The sequence below is a fragment of the Mytilus trossulus genome, chromosome 12 (genome assembly GCF_036588685.1).
Source record: "Mytilus trossulus isolate FHL-02 chromosome 12, PNRI_Mtr1.1.1.hap1, whole genome shotgun sequence".
NCBI classification, from domain to species: Eukaryota; Metazoa; Mollusca; class Bivalvia; order Mytilida; family Mytilidae; genus Mytilus; species Mytilus trossulus.
Window position 1 is genome coordinate 41,734,075 of NC_086384.1, and position 12,749 is coordinate 41,746,823.

General features: G+C 34.4%; 1 protein-coding gene across 1 annotated transcript; it reads left to right on the plus strand.

The window, feature by feature from the left end:
- The first annotated feature begins 8,072 nt into the window (after positions 1-8,072).
- LOC134692103 (translocon-associated protein subunit gamma-like) lies at positions 8,073-12,748 on the plus strand. Its single transcript, XM_063552513.1, has 5 exons — positions 8,073-8,306; positions 9,803-9,929; positions 10,505-10,597; positions 11,160-11,291; positions 12,406-12,748. The coding sequence occupies exons 1-5, from the start codon at positions 8,168-8,170 to the stop codon at positions 12,470-12,472; spliced, it is 558 nt and encodes a 185-aa protein (XP_063408583.1). The 5' UTR covers positions 8,073-8,167; the 3' UTR covers positions 12,473-12,748.
- Position 12,749: the final 1 nt, after the last annotated feature.

A 12,749-nucleotide genomic window follows, 5' to 3' on the forward strand; every position in this document is an offset into this window, starting at 1 on the left:
CACAATTCGGACAGAGCATCGACTTTAACAGTGCTTATTTGTTTTCAAGGGGGGGTTCGTCCGAACCCCCCGAACCCCCCTGGCTACGGGTATGAACTGTATCAAAAAATGTCAATGTAGAACCTGCATTGATAATTTATAGTATCTAGGAGACACAAATTGTGCCCCTGCAGATGCAAGCGAAATTTCCAAAACATTAAACAACCGCGCGAGTGCATATATATTTGTGGAAGCCGACGACGACGGAATGTAGGATCGCTATAGGATCGCTATGTCTCGCTTTTGCGACAAAAGTCATAGCAGGCTGGACGAAAACCAAAACACTAACCACATTGAAACCTTCAATATATATATATAAACATCCAGAAAAGTGAAACTATCTAGCATTCAAACTGTATGAGGAGTTATGCGGAAACACTAAGCACCTTTTATGCAATCTTAAAAAAAACTATCATTTAAACTGCAGGAGAAGTTATCTGGAATAACTATGTACACATAAGTTGACGGACAGAAGAAGTTGCGGTGACAACAAAAAAATGCTAATAGAATTCAACGATTAAATAAAGAATGGGAATGGAAGGTGTCCAAGAGTCAACAACACGACCTTGGTGCGGAAAACAGTAAAGGTCACCAATGGGTCTTCATTACAGCGAGAAAATCCCGCTCCCGGAGGTATGCTCCATGCAGCTGGTCCCTAGACAAAATGTGCACCATTTCAGTGATAATAGACGTCATATACTAAACTTCGAAATATATAAAAGTAATATACAGTATGTTTTAAATGTGTCGTATATCTAGTCACAATCCATTACTAACCCTTTTATATCACAGATGCGAAGGGAATGGTCAGCCGTTTTTGCCCTCTTAGTTTAAAGAGATATAACTCATATAATTGTTATCGCGAAACTAAAATGGACAAGAGCATGATTGAGAACACAGTTAAAGAGTGAAAGCAAGTTAAACCATCAAATAAAATTGACTGTGTTGGAAAAAAAAGTAAAATCACAAAAATACTGATCTTAGAAGAAAATCGATTCTGAAAGTCCATGATTACATGGCAAAATCAAATAACAACACATCAATAACGAATGGACAAGAACTGTCATATTCCTGATTGGGAACAGGCATTTTCAAATGTAGAAAATGGTGGATTACCTGCATGGTTTTATAGCGCTAACCCTCTCACTTTGATGACAGTATGAAAAAGGGGGATCCGATACCTAAGCGCGCCTGTCGGTTTTATATTTTTTATCAAACGATTTTAGCATTTTTTTAAAACGACGGCAGAACTGCATGTATCATGAAAAATAAATATGGCGTCTGAATCAGAATATTCAGTTTTCAACTCCGAAACGGTCACTCTGATCTTAATGCGGTCTGCAAAACACAAGAACATGACACGGTGTTTATATTTCCTAATTCGTTATATCCCTTTCTGTTGTCAAGTTTTGGGTTTCAATCAAAAAGCATGATTAAAACAAAAAGCATGATTAATACGGAAAGACTAGCGCGTATAAAGAAAATACAGAAAATAAACGAGAGTTGAAATAGCCTTCGGTCCGGTAGATGGCTTAAAACGGGTCTGCTCCTTAGTTCAAACCTAGTTTAAACATAGTTATTTATAGTTGGTTGGGAAACAAGTTTTGCAACTTATATCAATCACTTTCAAATTTGCGGGTGCGTGTGCTGCCTTGTAGCGACATTAGTCTGTTCATTTTCGAACTCTACAAGGATGTCTTTCACGTGCAAGAGATATGGCTCTCTCCTAACATGTGCCAGCCATTTATCGTCCCCTTCCTCAGGACTATTATCGTTTCCTCAGGACCATACTCGCAAATGGTGTCAAGGGAAAGCCCCTGAAATTTTATCCCGGAACGGAACTCGTAACAAGAACGATACAGTTATCAAGGGATGTAATGACGTGGCTAACGTAAAATGTTATTTTCGCGACGTCAAACTGTGACATATCGGGAAAAGATCCATTTTTTGACTGATTTTTATTATTCAAACTGATTTAACTTGAAAACGAGTTCATGGACCCCTATTTTCAAAACGGCAATTTGTTTCATTTTGCAGGGAGATTATGTGACCCAAATTTTATAAAACTGTAAATAGAGGATTTCTTTTAATTATGATAAACATACAGTAAAAAATGACGTTTTCCCCTCAATTAACACATGGCAAGAGTAAAATCTCTTTGTTCTTACTGTGCTATAATCTGGATAATGCACAGCTAAGGTGTGCATTAACTACCTCAGATATACTGCACAGTTCAAATCTATTTTTACCTTTAGGGGCGGTTCTTGGATTTTGAAAGGGGCGTTATTCTATCAAAATTTAAAAAAATATCCCCGAGTGTAGCGAGACTAAAACACAATTTTGACGATTTTAAGCTAAACCACGATACTTTGTAAAATCCAAGGGTTAACGACCTGTTCGCCCCACCCCTGAATCTGCCATCTGCCTTGAAATTACGACAAAGTTGAACTTCGTACAAACATCGTAGTTTCAAAATAGGAAAAAGAAAGGTTTCTCATTCCATTATTTAGTTTAAACAATATTTTATTTCAAGAAGTGCACAAAATATAATTATACAATATGAAATACAGGGATTCGGAAACAAGAAAAACTTATATAAATCCGTCTCCATTATTTGATTTATCTAAGCTGGGACATGAACTATTTTATTAAATTTTGTGTACAACGTAAATCTAAATCAGTGTTTTAAAGTTAAAAAGATAGTTAAAACATTTTTTGTTAATTTCTGCCGAAAAAGAATTGTATCTAAGAATATCCGAATAAAAGAAATCTGATTAGTTTCAGACTCAATGGAATTTATAACGACTTTTTGAATATCTCTTCTATAAAGGGACTATACTTCATTTAGATGGACGTGTCTTAAAAAGTAATACAGTAGATAAAAAAAATGTATGTGTGGGGGGGGGGGGGGGGGTGCGGGGAGTAAATGGTTTTGAAAGAGAAACGTTTTTTTTTCTGTTTATTTAACATTTTAAATTTTGGTAATATAATATCTTCCTCGGTTCTTTTTTTCTCAAAGCATATTATTGAGGGAAAAAAATTCAAAAGCAATTAATCTAATTTAAACTCAATAACCCTTGCAGTTATGTTTTTTTTTTTTATTCATACACCGATTTGAAAGTACACAGTTTGTCAAAGTCTTAATCGTCACCAATTAAAAAAAAATTGGGAATAAATTTAACGGAAACGATAAAAAAAAAAAATATACCATTAAATCGCAGTTTTAGAATGAGTCTAAATATAAAAAAAATAAATTTAATTTTAAACTTACCAAAGTCGTATTTCCCCCTTTCTTTACCCTACAAGAATCTTTCCTAGGATCCGTGTATTGCGGAATGGCGTCAATATTTCTAAAACGTTCACGTAAATTGATTGCGTCATGTGTTAAAACAGTTATTGGCCAATCAAATCGAAATATGTAATTTAATCTGCACAGCGAGAGATGACCCAATAACCCGAACTCCTACGTCGTTCGGGTTATTGGGTCATCTCGTGCTGTGCAGATTAAATCCTACGTCGTTCGGGTTATTGGGTCATCTCGTGCTGTGCAGATTAAATCCCATATACCGACTTACTTGGTCAATAACTATAACTTCATGAACATTTGATAAATATGAGTTATTTCTGAAAAAAATTGCATATTTTTTAGAATACTTATAAAATACAGAAATTACCGAATATTTAACAAAAACAATTTGTGTTTATCTTTTATAACAAAAAAGTTATGTCTTTCTTTCGAAAAAGAAATTACGGCCACAAATCTGAATTTAGAGCAAATATACAAAATTTCGACCTCATTTTACTAAAAAAAAAACAGCACATGAAGGTATATTTTTTATTACATATTTGATTTAATCGGGTAAAAAAAAGCCTATATGCAAATTTTCATGAACTTGTAAATACAGGATCAAAACTGCAGCGTATGCCCTTAAGCTGGGGTCACACATTCCCGATTTATACTGCCGTCCTTGACAGTACCATTCCCGATTAAAATTTATTAAAAGTCTAATCAAGATCCTATAATTGTGGATGGAAATTCAAACTTAAATTAAAATTTGTAATTTTTTTTTTAATCACGACAACAATCAGATATTGTTCACGGGAAGCGTCGATATTCCACCGTTTCCTAGCGAATTCATCCCAATAATCCCGTTCTAAATCCGCTTCTAGTCCGATTTATATTTTTCGTCAGGTAAAATTCGACCGAGTCTGTCACGACTGCGTCCCGATTCTATCGAATGTATTCCGACAGAGATCAGATAGTGACAAGACAGTGAACCGATGCTGACGGAAGTTATCCGTTCGAAAACTGTCGGCATTCTTGGGATGATCAGGTACTGTCGGAACGTAATCCTATTACGGTCCGCTCTAACGGCTTTGTCTGGTCTCAGTCGTATTGTATACTGTAATTGTCGGTACTCTGACGTGGGCATCATTAACGAATTTAGAATTAATAACGGGACGGTTTCGGCAAAAACAGTTCGCAATCGACTAGATCTGGATGCAATCTGGACTCAATCGGCAAAAAAACAGCAATGAAAAATTTCTCCATATCATTACCGTTCCACAGGACACCGTCACGAATACACAGAACATTGTTAGGAACTCGAACCGATACAGCAGAATCTGTCACGACATAGGCACGATTGTAATTCGACTAGACAAAATCGGCTGAGTTTCCCCGAATGTTACGGGACGCACCTAACTGTCGGGGTGCTTTGCCGAACTATTCGGACCCTTCCCGACCAGTAGGAATCTGTTACGAACTAAAACGACTGCGTTCAGACAATAATACGACATTCAAGATAATTGAGGATACTAATCCGACTTTTTCACTTTTCGTGTCCGACGGTATATCGCTGTCTGATCTCAAACGGGACCAATAATCGGCAATGTATGTACCCCGCATTAGTGATTCGATGCCTAATGACTACACCATAGTCTGCTCCTGAATAACAAGTGTCCAGTCAAGCTCAAGATTAGTTTAAAATCGAGTTTGAATGGGCCTTGTTGTCAAGTTTATAAGACAAAAGAAATATTGTGATGTGATATGACACAACTATATATGTCGTGATAAAAGCAGCTATACATAGTTCCCCGTATGACCATATATACGATAATCATTATTATTACCGTATAGTCGGCTATCGGAAAAGTCCCGACATGACAAACATGAAACAATTCAAAAAAGATAAATCAATGGTCTCAGTGATTTATATTTTAAGAAACAAACAAAAACAAATACGACATACATCCACCAATTATAGCCGATTTCATTGAGTGTGTAGCTAAAGGTAATATCTTTGGTTAGCTGGCTTGCTTAGCTGAACCGTGAAGTCATTGTTAGGTTAGATAAATTGCATTCTTTTAAGAATATACTAGTCCGACAGATAACCATGCACTCTATCTGTCTGTAGGACTAGGCTACTTGTCTTCGAAAGGATACCTTACCTAATAATGGCTTGACGGTTCAGCTATAGCAAGCTATCTATAACCAAAGATATTACCTTTAGCTACACACGCAATTAAATGAGCTGTAATGGCAATAACCACAATAGCTGATTTGCCCTCGGTATGCCGTTACCTACTTTTTACATATAAAAATTAAAAGTTTGTAAGAATTATATGTAAGATCGTGTAAAGTCAATAATTGGAAATTTCACATTTGTTGGTGACATTTTGCCATGAAGGACGTCTCCAACCAAAATTAATTCATTTGTTTTTTTCAGATTGTTTATACATAGCTTTACTTTAAGCAGATTTTTTTTTGGTAAACATGTCCTTATTATGTCTATATATGTGATAATAAAAAGACAACTTTTCACAAGAGACCAAATGATACAGAAATTAACAACTATAGGTCGTCGTGCGGCCTTTAACAATGAGCAAAGCACATACATTTGTACAACATAGACAGCTATAACAGGCACTGAAATGACAAATGTAAAATAATTCAACCGATAAAACACACGGCAATGTACAAAAATGAACGAAAAACAAATATGTAACAAAACAACAAACGACAACCGCTGAATAACAGGCTCTCACTTTGGACTTAATTATCAATCGGTACACATCGAACATCCAAAGGATTTTTATTTAATGTGAAGACGTTTAAAAGAAGTCCATCATCGGATGGTGACCCATTGGTGACCTTGTCGCTTGGGTTATTTTTCTGCTCGTTGGTCGTGTTGTTGTCTCCTCACAGTTTCCTTTCTCAATGTTATACTGAAGGTTGAGGCATTGTTGTTGTTGTTGTTGTTGTTGTTGTGTATCTTTCCTCCACTGTTTGGAGAACTGTAGTGTTGAATACTCAGCACTACATATATATATGCACTGTCCCACAATTACTACAAAACTAAAAAAGAAGTCTATATACACTAAGAGCGGGATGGTTTCTACTGTGTTTCAATCACTCAATAATTTTAAAGTTATGATAAATGTCAATGATATGCAGGCAAGTAATTCAAGCACATTACTTGTAGTGAATGTCCAGAGCGGTACTACGTGCAATATGGAGTGCATAACATAATCCTCTACTAATACATTCCAGTCTATTGTAAAATTGAGGTAGCACTAGGTGACAAGACGAACAATCCATTATGATCTGTGTAAGCTGAGTTGGTTCTGATGCTATTTGTTGGTATAATCCTGGTGACATTTCCTCGATAGCTTTGCTCAGGGCATCTATAAAGGGTTGTCTTATCAAAGTAAGATGCTGGCATTGAACTAAAAAGTGAGTTCTGTCTTCAGGACCTTTCTTACAGAGTGGACATGTCGGTTCTACTTCATATTGGTTGAACTTATGTCTATTTGCTTGCAAAGTATACACTCCAAGTAGCATCCTACATTTTATAGAGGCTTTTGTTATAGCATGAGTGTTTTGTCCAGCACTACTCCATATCAGGTGTGTCTTACCAATTGAAAGACGGTCAATATCTATATTTCAATTTAGTCATAACATAAATGTTAGAGCCATGCAGAGACATATCATACATGGCTACGGTTTTATCCGATTTCCCTCGGTCTGTATTTGATTTTCAATGTTGTTTCTTTAAGAATATCAAATTTATAAAAGTTATAACTTGCGAACTAAAAGGTTTTCAGAGTTTCCCTGCAGGTATACCACACGCGTTTCGTGCATTGAACCCCCTTTTTTCTCTCTTCTCTGTCTGTCACGTTTTAAGATTTTGTATTAAATAAACCAAGCACCGACTGTGTAGAGCACTTATAAGATTATGCTTGACAGTGGCGAATCCAAAACTTTTTATAACAGGGGGGGTCTCCAGTCCTAGACCACTGGAGTGATCTCCAGGCCTATATTATCAGACATTTGTTTTCCAACAAAAGGTGCGGGTCGATCAGACCCGGCTATGGATCCGTCTATGTATGGACCATAGATTGGTATAACATCTATGCCAGGTGCGGATGCAGCCATTAAAAAGGGGTCCCAACCCAGGATAAAAGGGGGGTTCCAACTATATGTCCCCATTCAAATGCATCATGCGTTGATCGTCCAAAAAAGGGGGTTCCAACCCCCGGAAGTCCGAACCCTCCCCCTTGATCCGCCACTGTATGCATGGATTAATGAAATAAACACATACGATGACAGAGATATTTTGAAATATCAAGGTTAGGATTACTATACAAATCCTTGAAAATATTAATGAACATATGATTTAGTCCAAGGATTTGTATAGTACTGCGAGCACATACTGTAGTATAGAGTTGGCCGTTTTTAAAGTTCTGGTTGGCATTGTGAAAAATAATGCAGATATAATAGAATAGAATATTTTTATTTCCCAAATTACAGGGCCCATAAAGGGCATAAAATCAGATACACATAATTAGTAACAACACCAATAACGATCAGTCAGTGAAAACAGTCGAAAAAAATGTTCGTTTATTTTGTTTAAAAGGAAGACATATCAATAAATTTATCCTTGTAAATTATTCGTTAGTGTTTTAAACTTTTCCTTGTTTCAAAAATTAAAACAAGTTTTGCTGGCCTCGGGCACCTGCCACTGACAAGAGTTGTCTACCTTTGTAACGTTCTTTTTTCTGACGCGTGTACAAATTCACAGTCGAACCGGTCAGCGAACGTGCCACATCACAAACACAAGCGAAAATGTCAAGCAAGACAGCAAAGAATAAACAGTTAACTAAAGAAGAGGAGCTTCTCCTTCAAGATTTCAGCAGAAATGTATCAACAAAATCTTCAGCTTTGTTTTACGGGAATGCTTTGATCGTGTCAGCCATCCCAATATGTAAGTCCAAAAATTATTCGAAATCATCTGACATCTTTCATTATAGAATCTAGATCAAAGTTCATTTACAACTAAACAGATGTAAAGATTACTTTTTAGACATATCATATTAACTAGAATACGGAGATTCGCAAAAGCAGACAGACTGTAGCATTGGATGTCAAATTACATTTTGACCCTCCCCCTTTTTTCAATGATAATTAAATATCCTAGGAAAACCTAAAAAAAATGCTTAAAATGATAGAAAACATCTTGGTTATGTCATTATGAAGAAGATACTCCATAAGTAAAAAGAAAATACAAAAAACATTTGCAGTATTTTTCTGCCATTTAACAGGTTGGGGACAATCCACCAAATGGGGAACTGTTCTCCAAATGAGTAACAATCCCTCATTTGAGTAATCATTTTGTAGTGCTAAAAAACATTTTTTTCTTAACTGAGTCTTATTTCTTAAAATGGCATATATTCATAAAAATTGCAGCAACTTTTCTAAAAGATGATTATCCTTATCTTGATTTACTGAGAAGATACAAGCCTATGAAAAATCAGAAAATTTGACTATTTTCTAGGCTTCTAACATTTTTAAAACCCATAATAGAAATAAAGTTCTTTGGGAGAAGTTGTTCCATTTTCTATAAATATGTGCCATTTTACTTTAAAAGACCCAATTTTTTGAAAATTTAGTTTTTAACACTATGAAATGATTACTCAAATGAGGGATTGTTACTCATTTGGGGAATAGTTCCCCATTTGGCGGGTTATCCCCAACCTGTTTAAAGCAGTGGGCACAGCTTTTTAAAGATTTTTACATCAAAACACACAAGTACACACACAATGTCTAATTGTAAAAAACCTAAAGTAAAGCTCATCAATTAATAATTCTTTTTCATTTAATATATCAACACTTAATAATATGATTGTTAGTTATTGAATTAAAATGTTCCACTTTTTGCCAGGCTGTCTCAGTGACTGTCTATTGTTATTTACCTGATACCATATGTTTTCATTTTTTTCATTTTTTTTTGTTTTATCATGTTTATGCTTATTCCTTTTTTCAGTGTTAATTAATCCTTATCTCCTTATTTTAAGATAACAATAAGAGATAAAAAGAAAAACTATTAATGGAGAACAAAATGATTATTATATTGGCATTTTTTGTGTCACTGTCAGGTTTTAAAACTCTTGCTTCGTTGTTAAAGAGCTCTACAGAGCTTATGTTTACCGAGTTAATTTGCACATATATATCATGCCCAACTCTAATAAGATTTACTTACTTTTTAATTATTAAACTTACATGTAATATTTTGTATTCAAGGTATGTTTTGGAGAAAACACAAATAAAATTTATAATATTCTCAAACTGGGATTTTGTTTTGCTAATTGTTTGTTTATCATTCTTTATATTCAGGGTTGTTTTGGAGAATTCACCAGTTGGATTTATACCAGTCTGGTATTTTGTTTTGCTAATTGTTTATTTATCATTCTTTATATTCAGGGTTGTTTTGGAGAATCCACCAGATGGATTTATACCAGTCTGGTATTTTGTTTGCTATTGGAACCATCATAAGTACATACCTGGTAGCTCTTGCTTACAAAAATGTCAAGTTTGTTCTTAAACACAAGTAAGTACATTCATGACATTAATATAACATTGAATTTGTATCTTTTTTCTGCTGGTTTTGAAAAATTGCTGTATACATGTAACAAGTTTTCAGTCAGAAGAAAGGTTTCTTTATAAAATTGAAAGTAATCAACTTTGCCTAACATTTTAAGTTCCATTATTATAAAATTAGATACCAATTTTTACTTTCCTTTGCTGGAGTTTTCTTAACTTAGACAACAAACTTAACAGAAAATATAAAACTGAGAAGACTGTTTCATGTAGACAAAAAGATAATCTGACACACACATAATTTTTTTAGTCTTGAGGAAAAAAGGAACATAGATTTTAACTTCAATTTAAAAGGAGAACTTTAAATGTTTAGTAATAAAAAAAGAGGAACAGGCATGGAATAGGATGTACCGTAAAAAGTCCGTAATATAGTGACGCGCTTGCGTTGAATAGGACAGGGTGAAATTGTAATAGCGCAGGGCTAAAACGGCCTGGGGAGAACACTGTATCAATTACTAAAGATGAACTACATGTACTTAACTTTTGTATTAAACCTTATAATATTGAACCATTGTTAACTTTCAGGATAGCACTGAAGAGAGAAGATGCTGTTTCCAGGGAGATGACTAAAAAGTTTGCAGATGACAAGAAAATGACTAAAAAAGAAAAAGATGAGAGGTTTGTAATCTACTCTTATCATGCATATTGAAATATCTGATGCTTCACCTTTTAACACTAGTTCGTTACATTGACAGTGGAAAGGGTTAACAACAGATTGATTTTTATACCGTCCCTACTTAAATAGTTACTATAACATATGTAAGGCCTTCACGATTGTGCAGAACACAAACCTCAAATCAAACTATGTAAAAGATCCAGACATCTCAAATGTATAACAATCCAAATAAGACAACAAGTGGTTTGATAAATGTACAAAACAATAAGCGAAAAACAATATATATCATTTACAATAAAAACAACAACCGCTGAATTACAGGATACTAGCTTGGCAAAGGTGGTAAAAAACCGACTGCAAATCTGACAGGGTGTCCAAAAAAAAAAAAAAAAAAAAAAAAACGACCTACCGACCCTGATTTATTTGCCTTGGAAGCAGGAAACAGACATATATTTTTTTTTGGCCTTAATGGCGAAAATATTCAGACCACTTCTTTTTTTGCAGGTGCCCACAAATGTTTATTCATATAGAACTGCTCTAACTTTTTGCTTTTTGTACTTTCAGGATTCTGTGGAAAAAGAACGAAGTCGCAGACTATGAAGCTACAACATTTTCCATCTTTTACAACAATGCCCTCTACCTAGCACTTCTGATTGTCTGCTCTTTCTACCTCCTCAGGAGTGTTGGACCTACATTGTATCCTTATAGATATATCTTCTTGTGACTGCTGTAGGTTTATGGGTTATTTAACCATGGGTAGGGGTTATCTTTGTGAAAAATTTACCTGAAGTTAGCATAGAAGAGTGAGGGGCATGGTTTTAAAATGATATGAAAATTAAATTTGAAAAAATAAGATTAATTTCCAATTTTATAATCAAATAATATTATAGATACAGTATGCTTCAATTGATGGAGAGTTGTCTCATTGGCACTCATACCACATCTTATAAGTACAAATGCTATCATAATGATCATTGTATAGGCTTTGCTCATTGTTGAAGGCTGTACGCTGACCTATAGTTGTTAATGTCTGTATCATTTTGGTCTTTTGTGGACAGTTGTCTCATTGCCAATCATACCACATCTTCTTTTTTATATTGCATAATACCATCTCTGAGCGACTAGTATTCCATTAAGGTAGTACATACAACTATGGGGAGATAACTTTGTAAAAATTGGCTGAACATAAAATTCATGTTCTTTTGTCAAGGAAATTATAAGCTTCACATTTATCATAGTTAGTGTATATCAAACTGCTATATATAATCCAAGAAATGGAAATTGTTACAATAATGTGGTTAAGATTTTTGAAATTTTTATATTTTTGACAAAGGGTCTTAGTAAATATTTTGTCCAAGTTTAATTAAAATATTAAACAAGGCAAATTAATTTTAGTCAAGGTGTTTGGTAGCACCTTAAAACATACATGTTACCCAAGGCAGGCACTGTAATCTATAGATATATATACTGTAGAAACATAAATTTTCGTGGTTTAGTCTCTATATATAAGATTTCATGGGGATTTAATTTCGTGGTTTCCAAAAAATGGAAGTGATATTATATGGAGGTTAACTTTTCGTTGGGGTTTTAATTTAGTGGATATATTCTTTCCACGAAATAAACGAAATTATATCCTTCACGAAAATTTCTACTTTTACAGTATATAAGATTGGAAGTCATTACAAAACAAAGTAAGAAAATGAAATAAAATCTAATAAATAAAAAACTTGAAACTCATCTTAGAATCCTGAATACAAGGCTACAATAGTAATTTACAAACAAGAATTGTATTTTCCTTAACTAACACCAGTAACTATTTAGCTTCAGTTGGTCTAGCTGCAGGACTACTTGCTCTGTTTTCCACCAGCACTAAATGAATGGTGGCCCCCATGATGGATGACATTACCATAAACACACCTGACGACTCAGTGATTACCACAACAACACAGCTCGTCAGCAGAAAGATCCAGACATCCATCATAAGGGAACAGTTTTACTTGAAACATATTTTGTTTGCCATAGAAAAACATTGTGTAGATTTTTTTGATTATTTGAAAATTGACAAAAAAGCATTTTTAAGAAGAAAGAGAAAGAAATTAGTGTATTTTGGTTTAGTTTAATTAATTCTTTTTTATTAAATGTCTACCAAACAAT

Coding starts and splice junctions, on each gene's coding strand:
- LOC134692103 (XM_063552513.1), top strand. CDS start 8,168: ATGTCAAGCAAGACAGCAAAGAATAAACAGTTAACTAAAGAAGAGGAG. Junction 8,307..9,802: donor CGTGTCAGCCATCCCAATAT/GTAAGTCCAAAA, acceptor CTTTATATTCAG/GGTTGTTTTGGAGAATCCAC. Junction 11,292..12,405: donor AGGAGTGTTGGACCTACATT/GTATCCTTATAG, acceptor AACTAACACCAG/TAACTATTTAGCTTCAGTTG.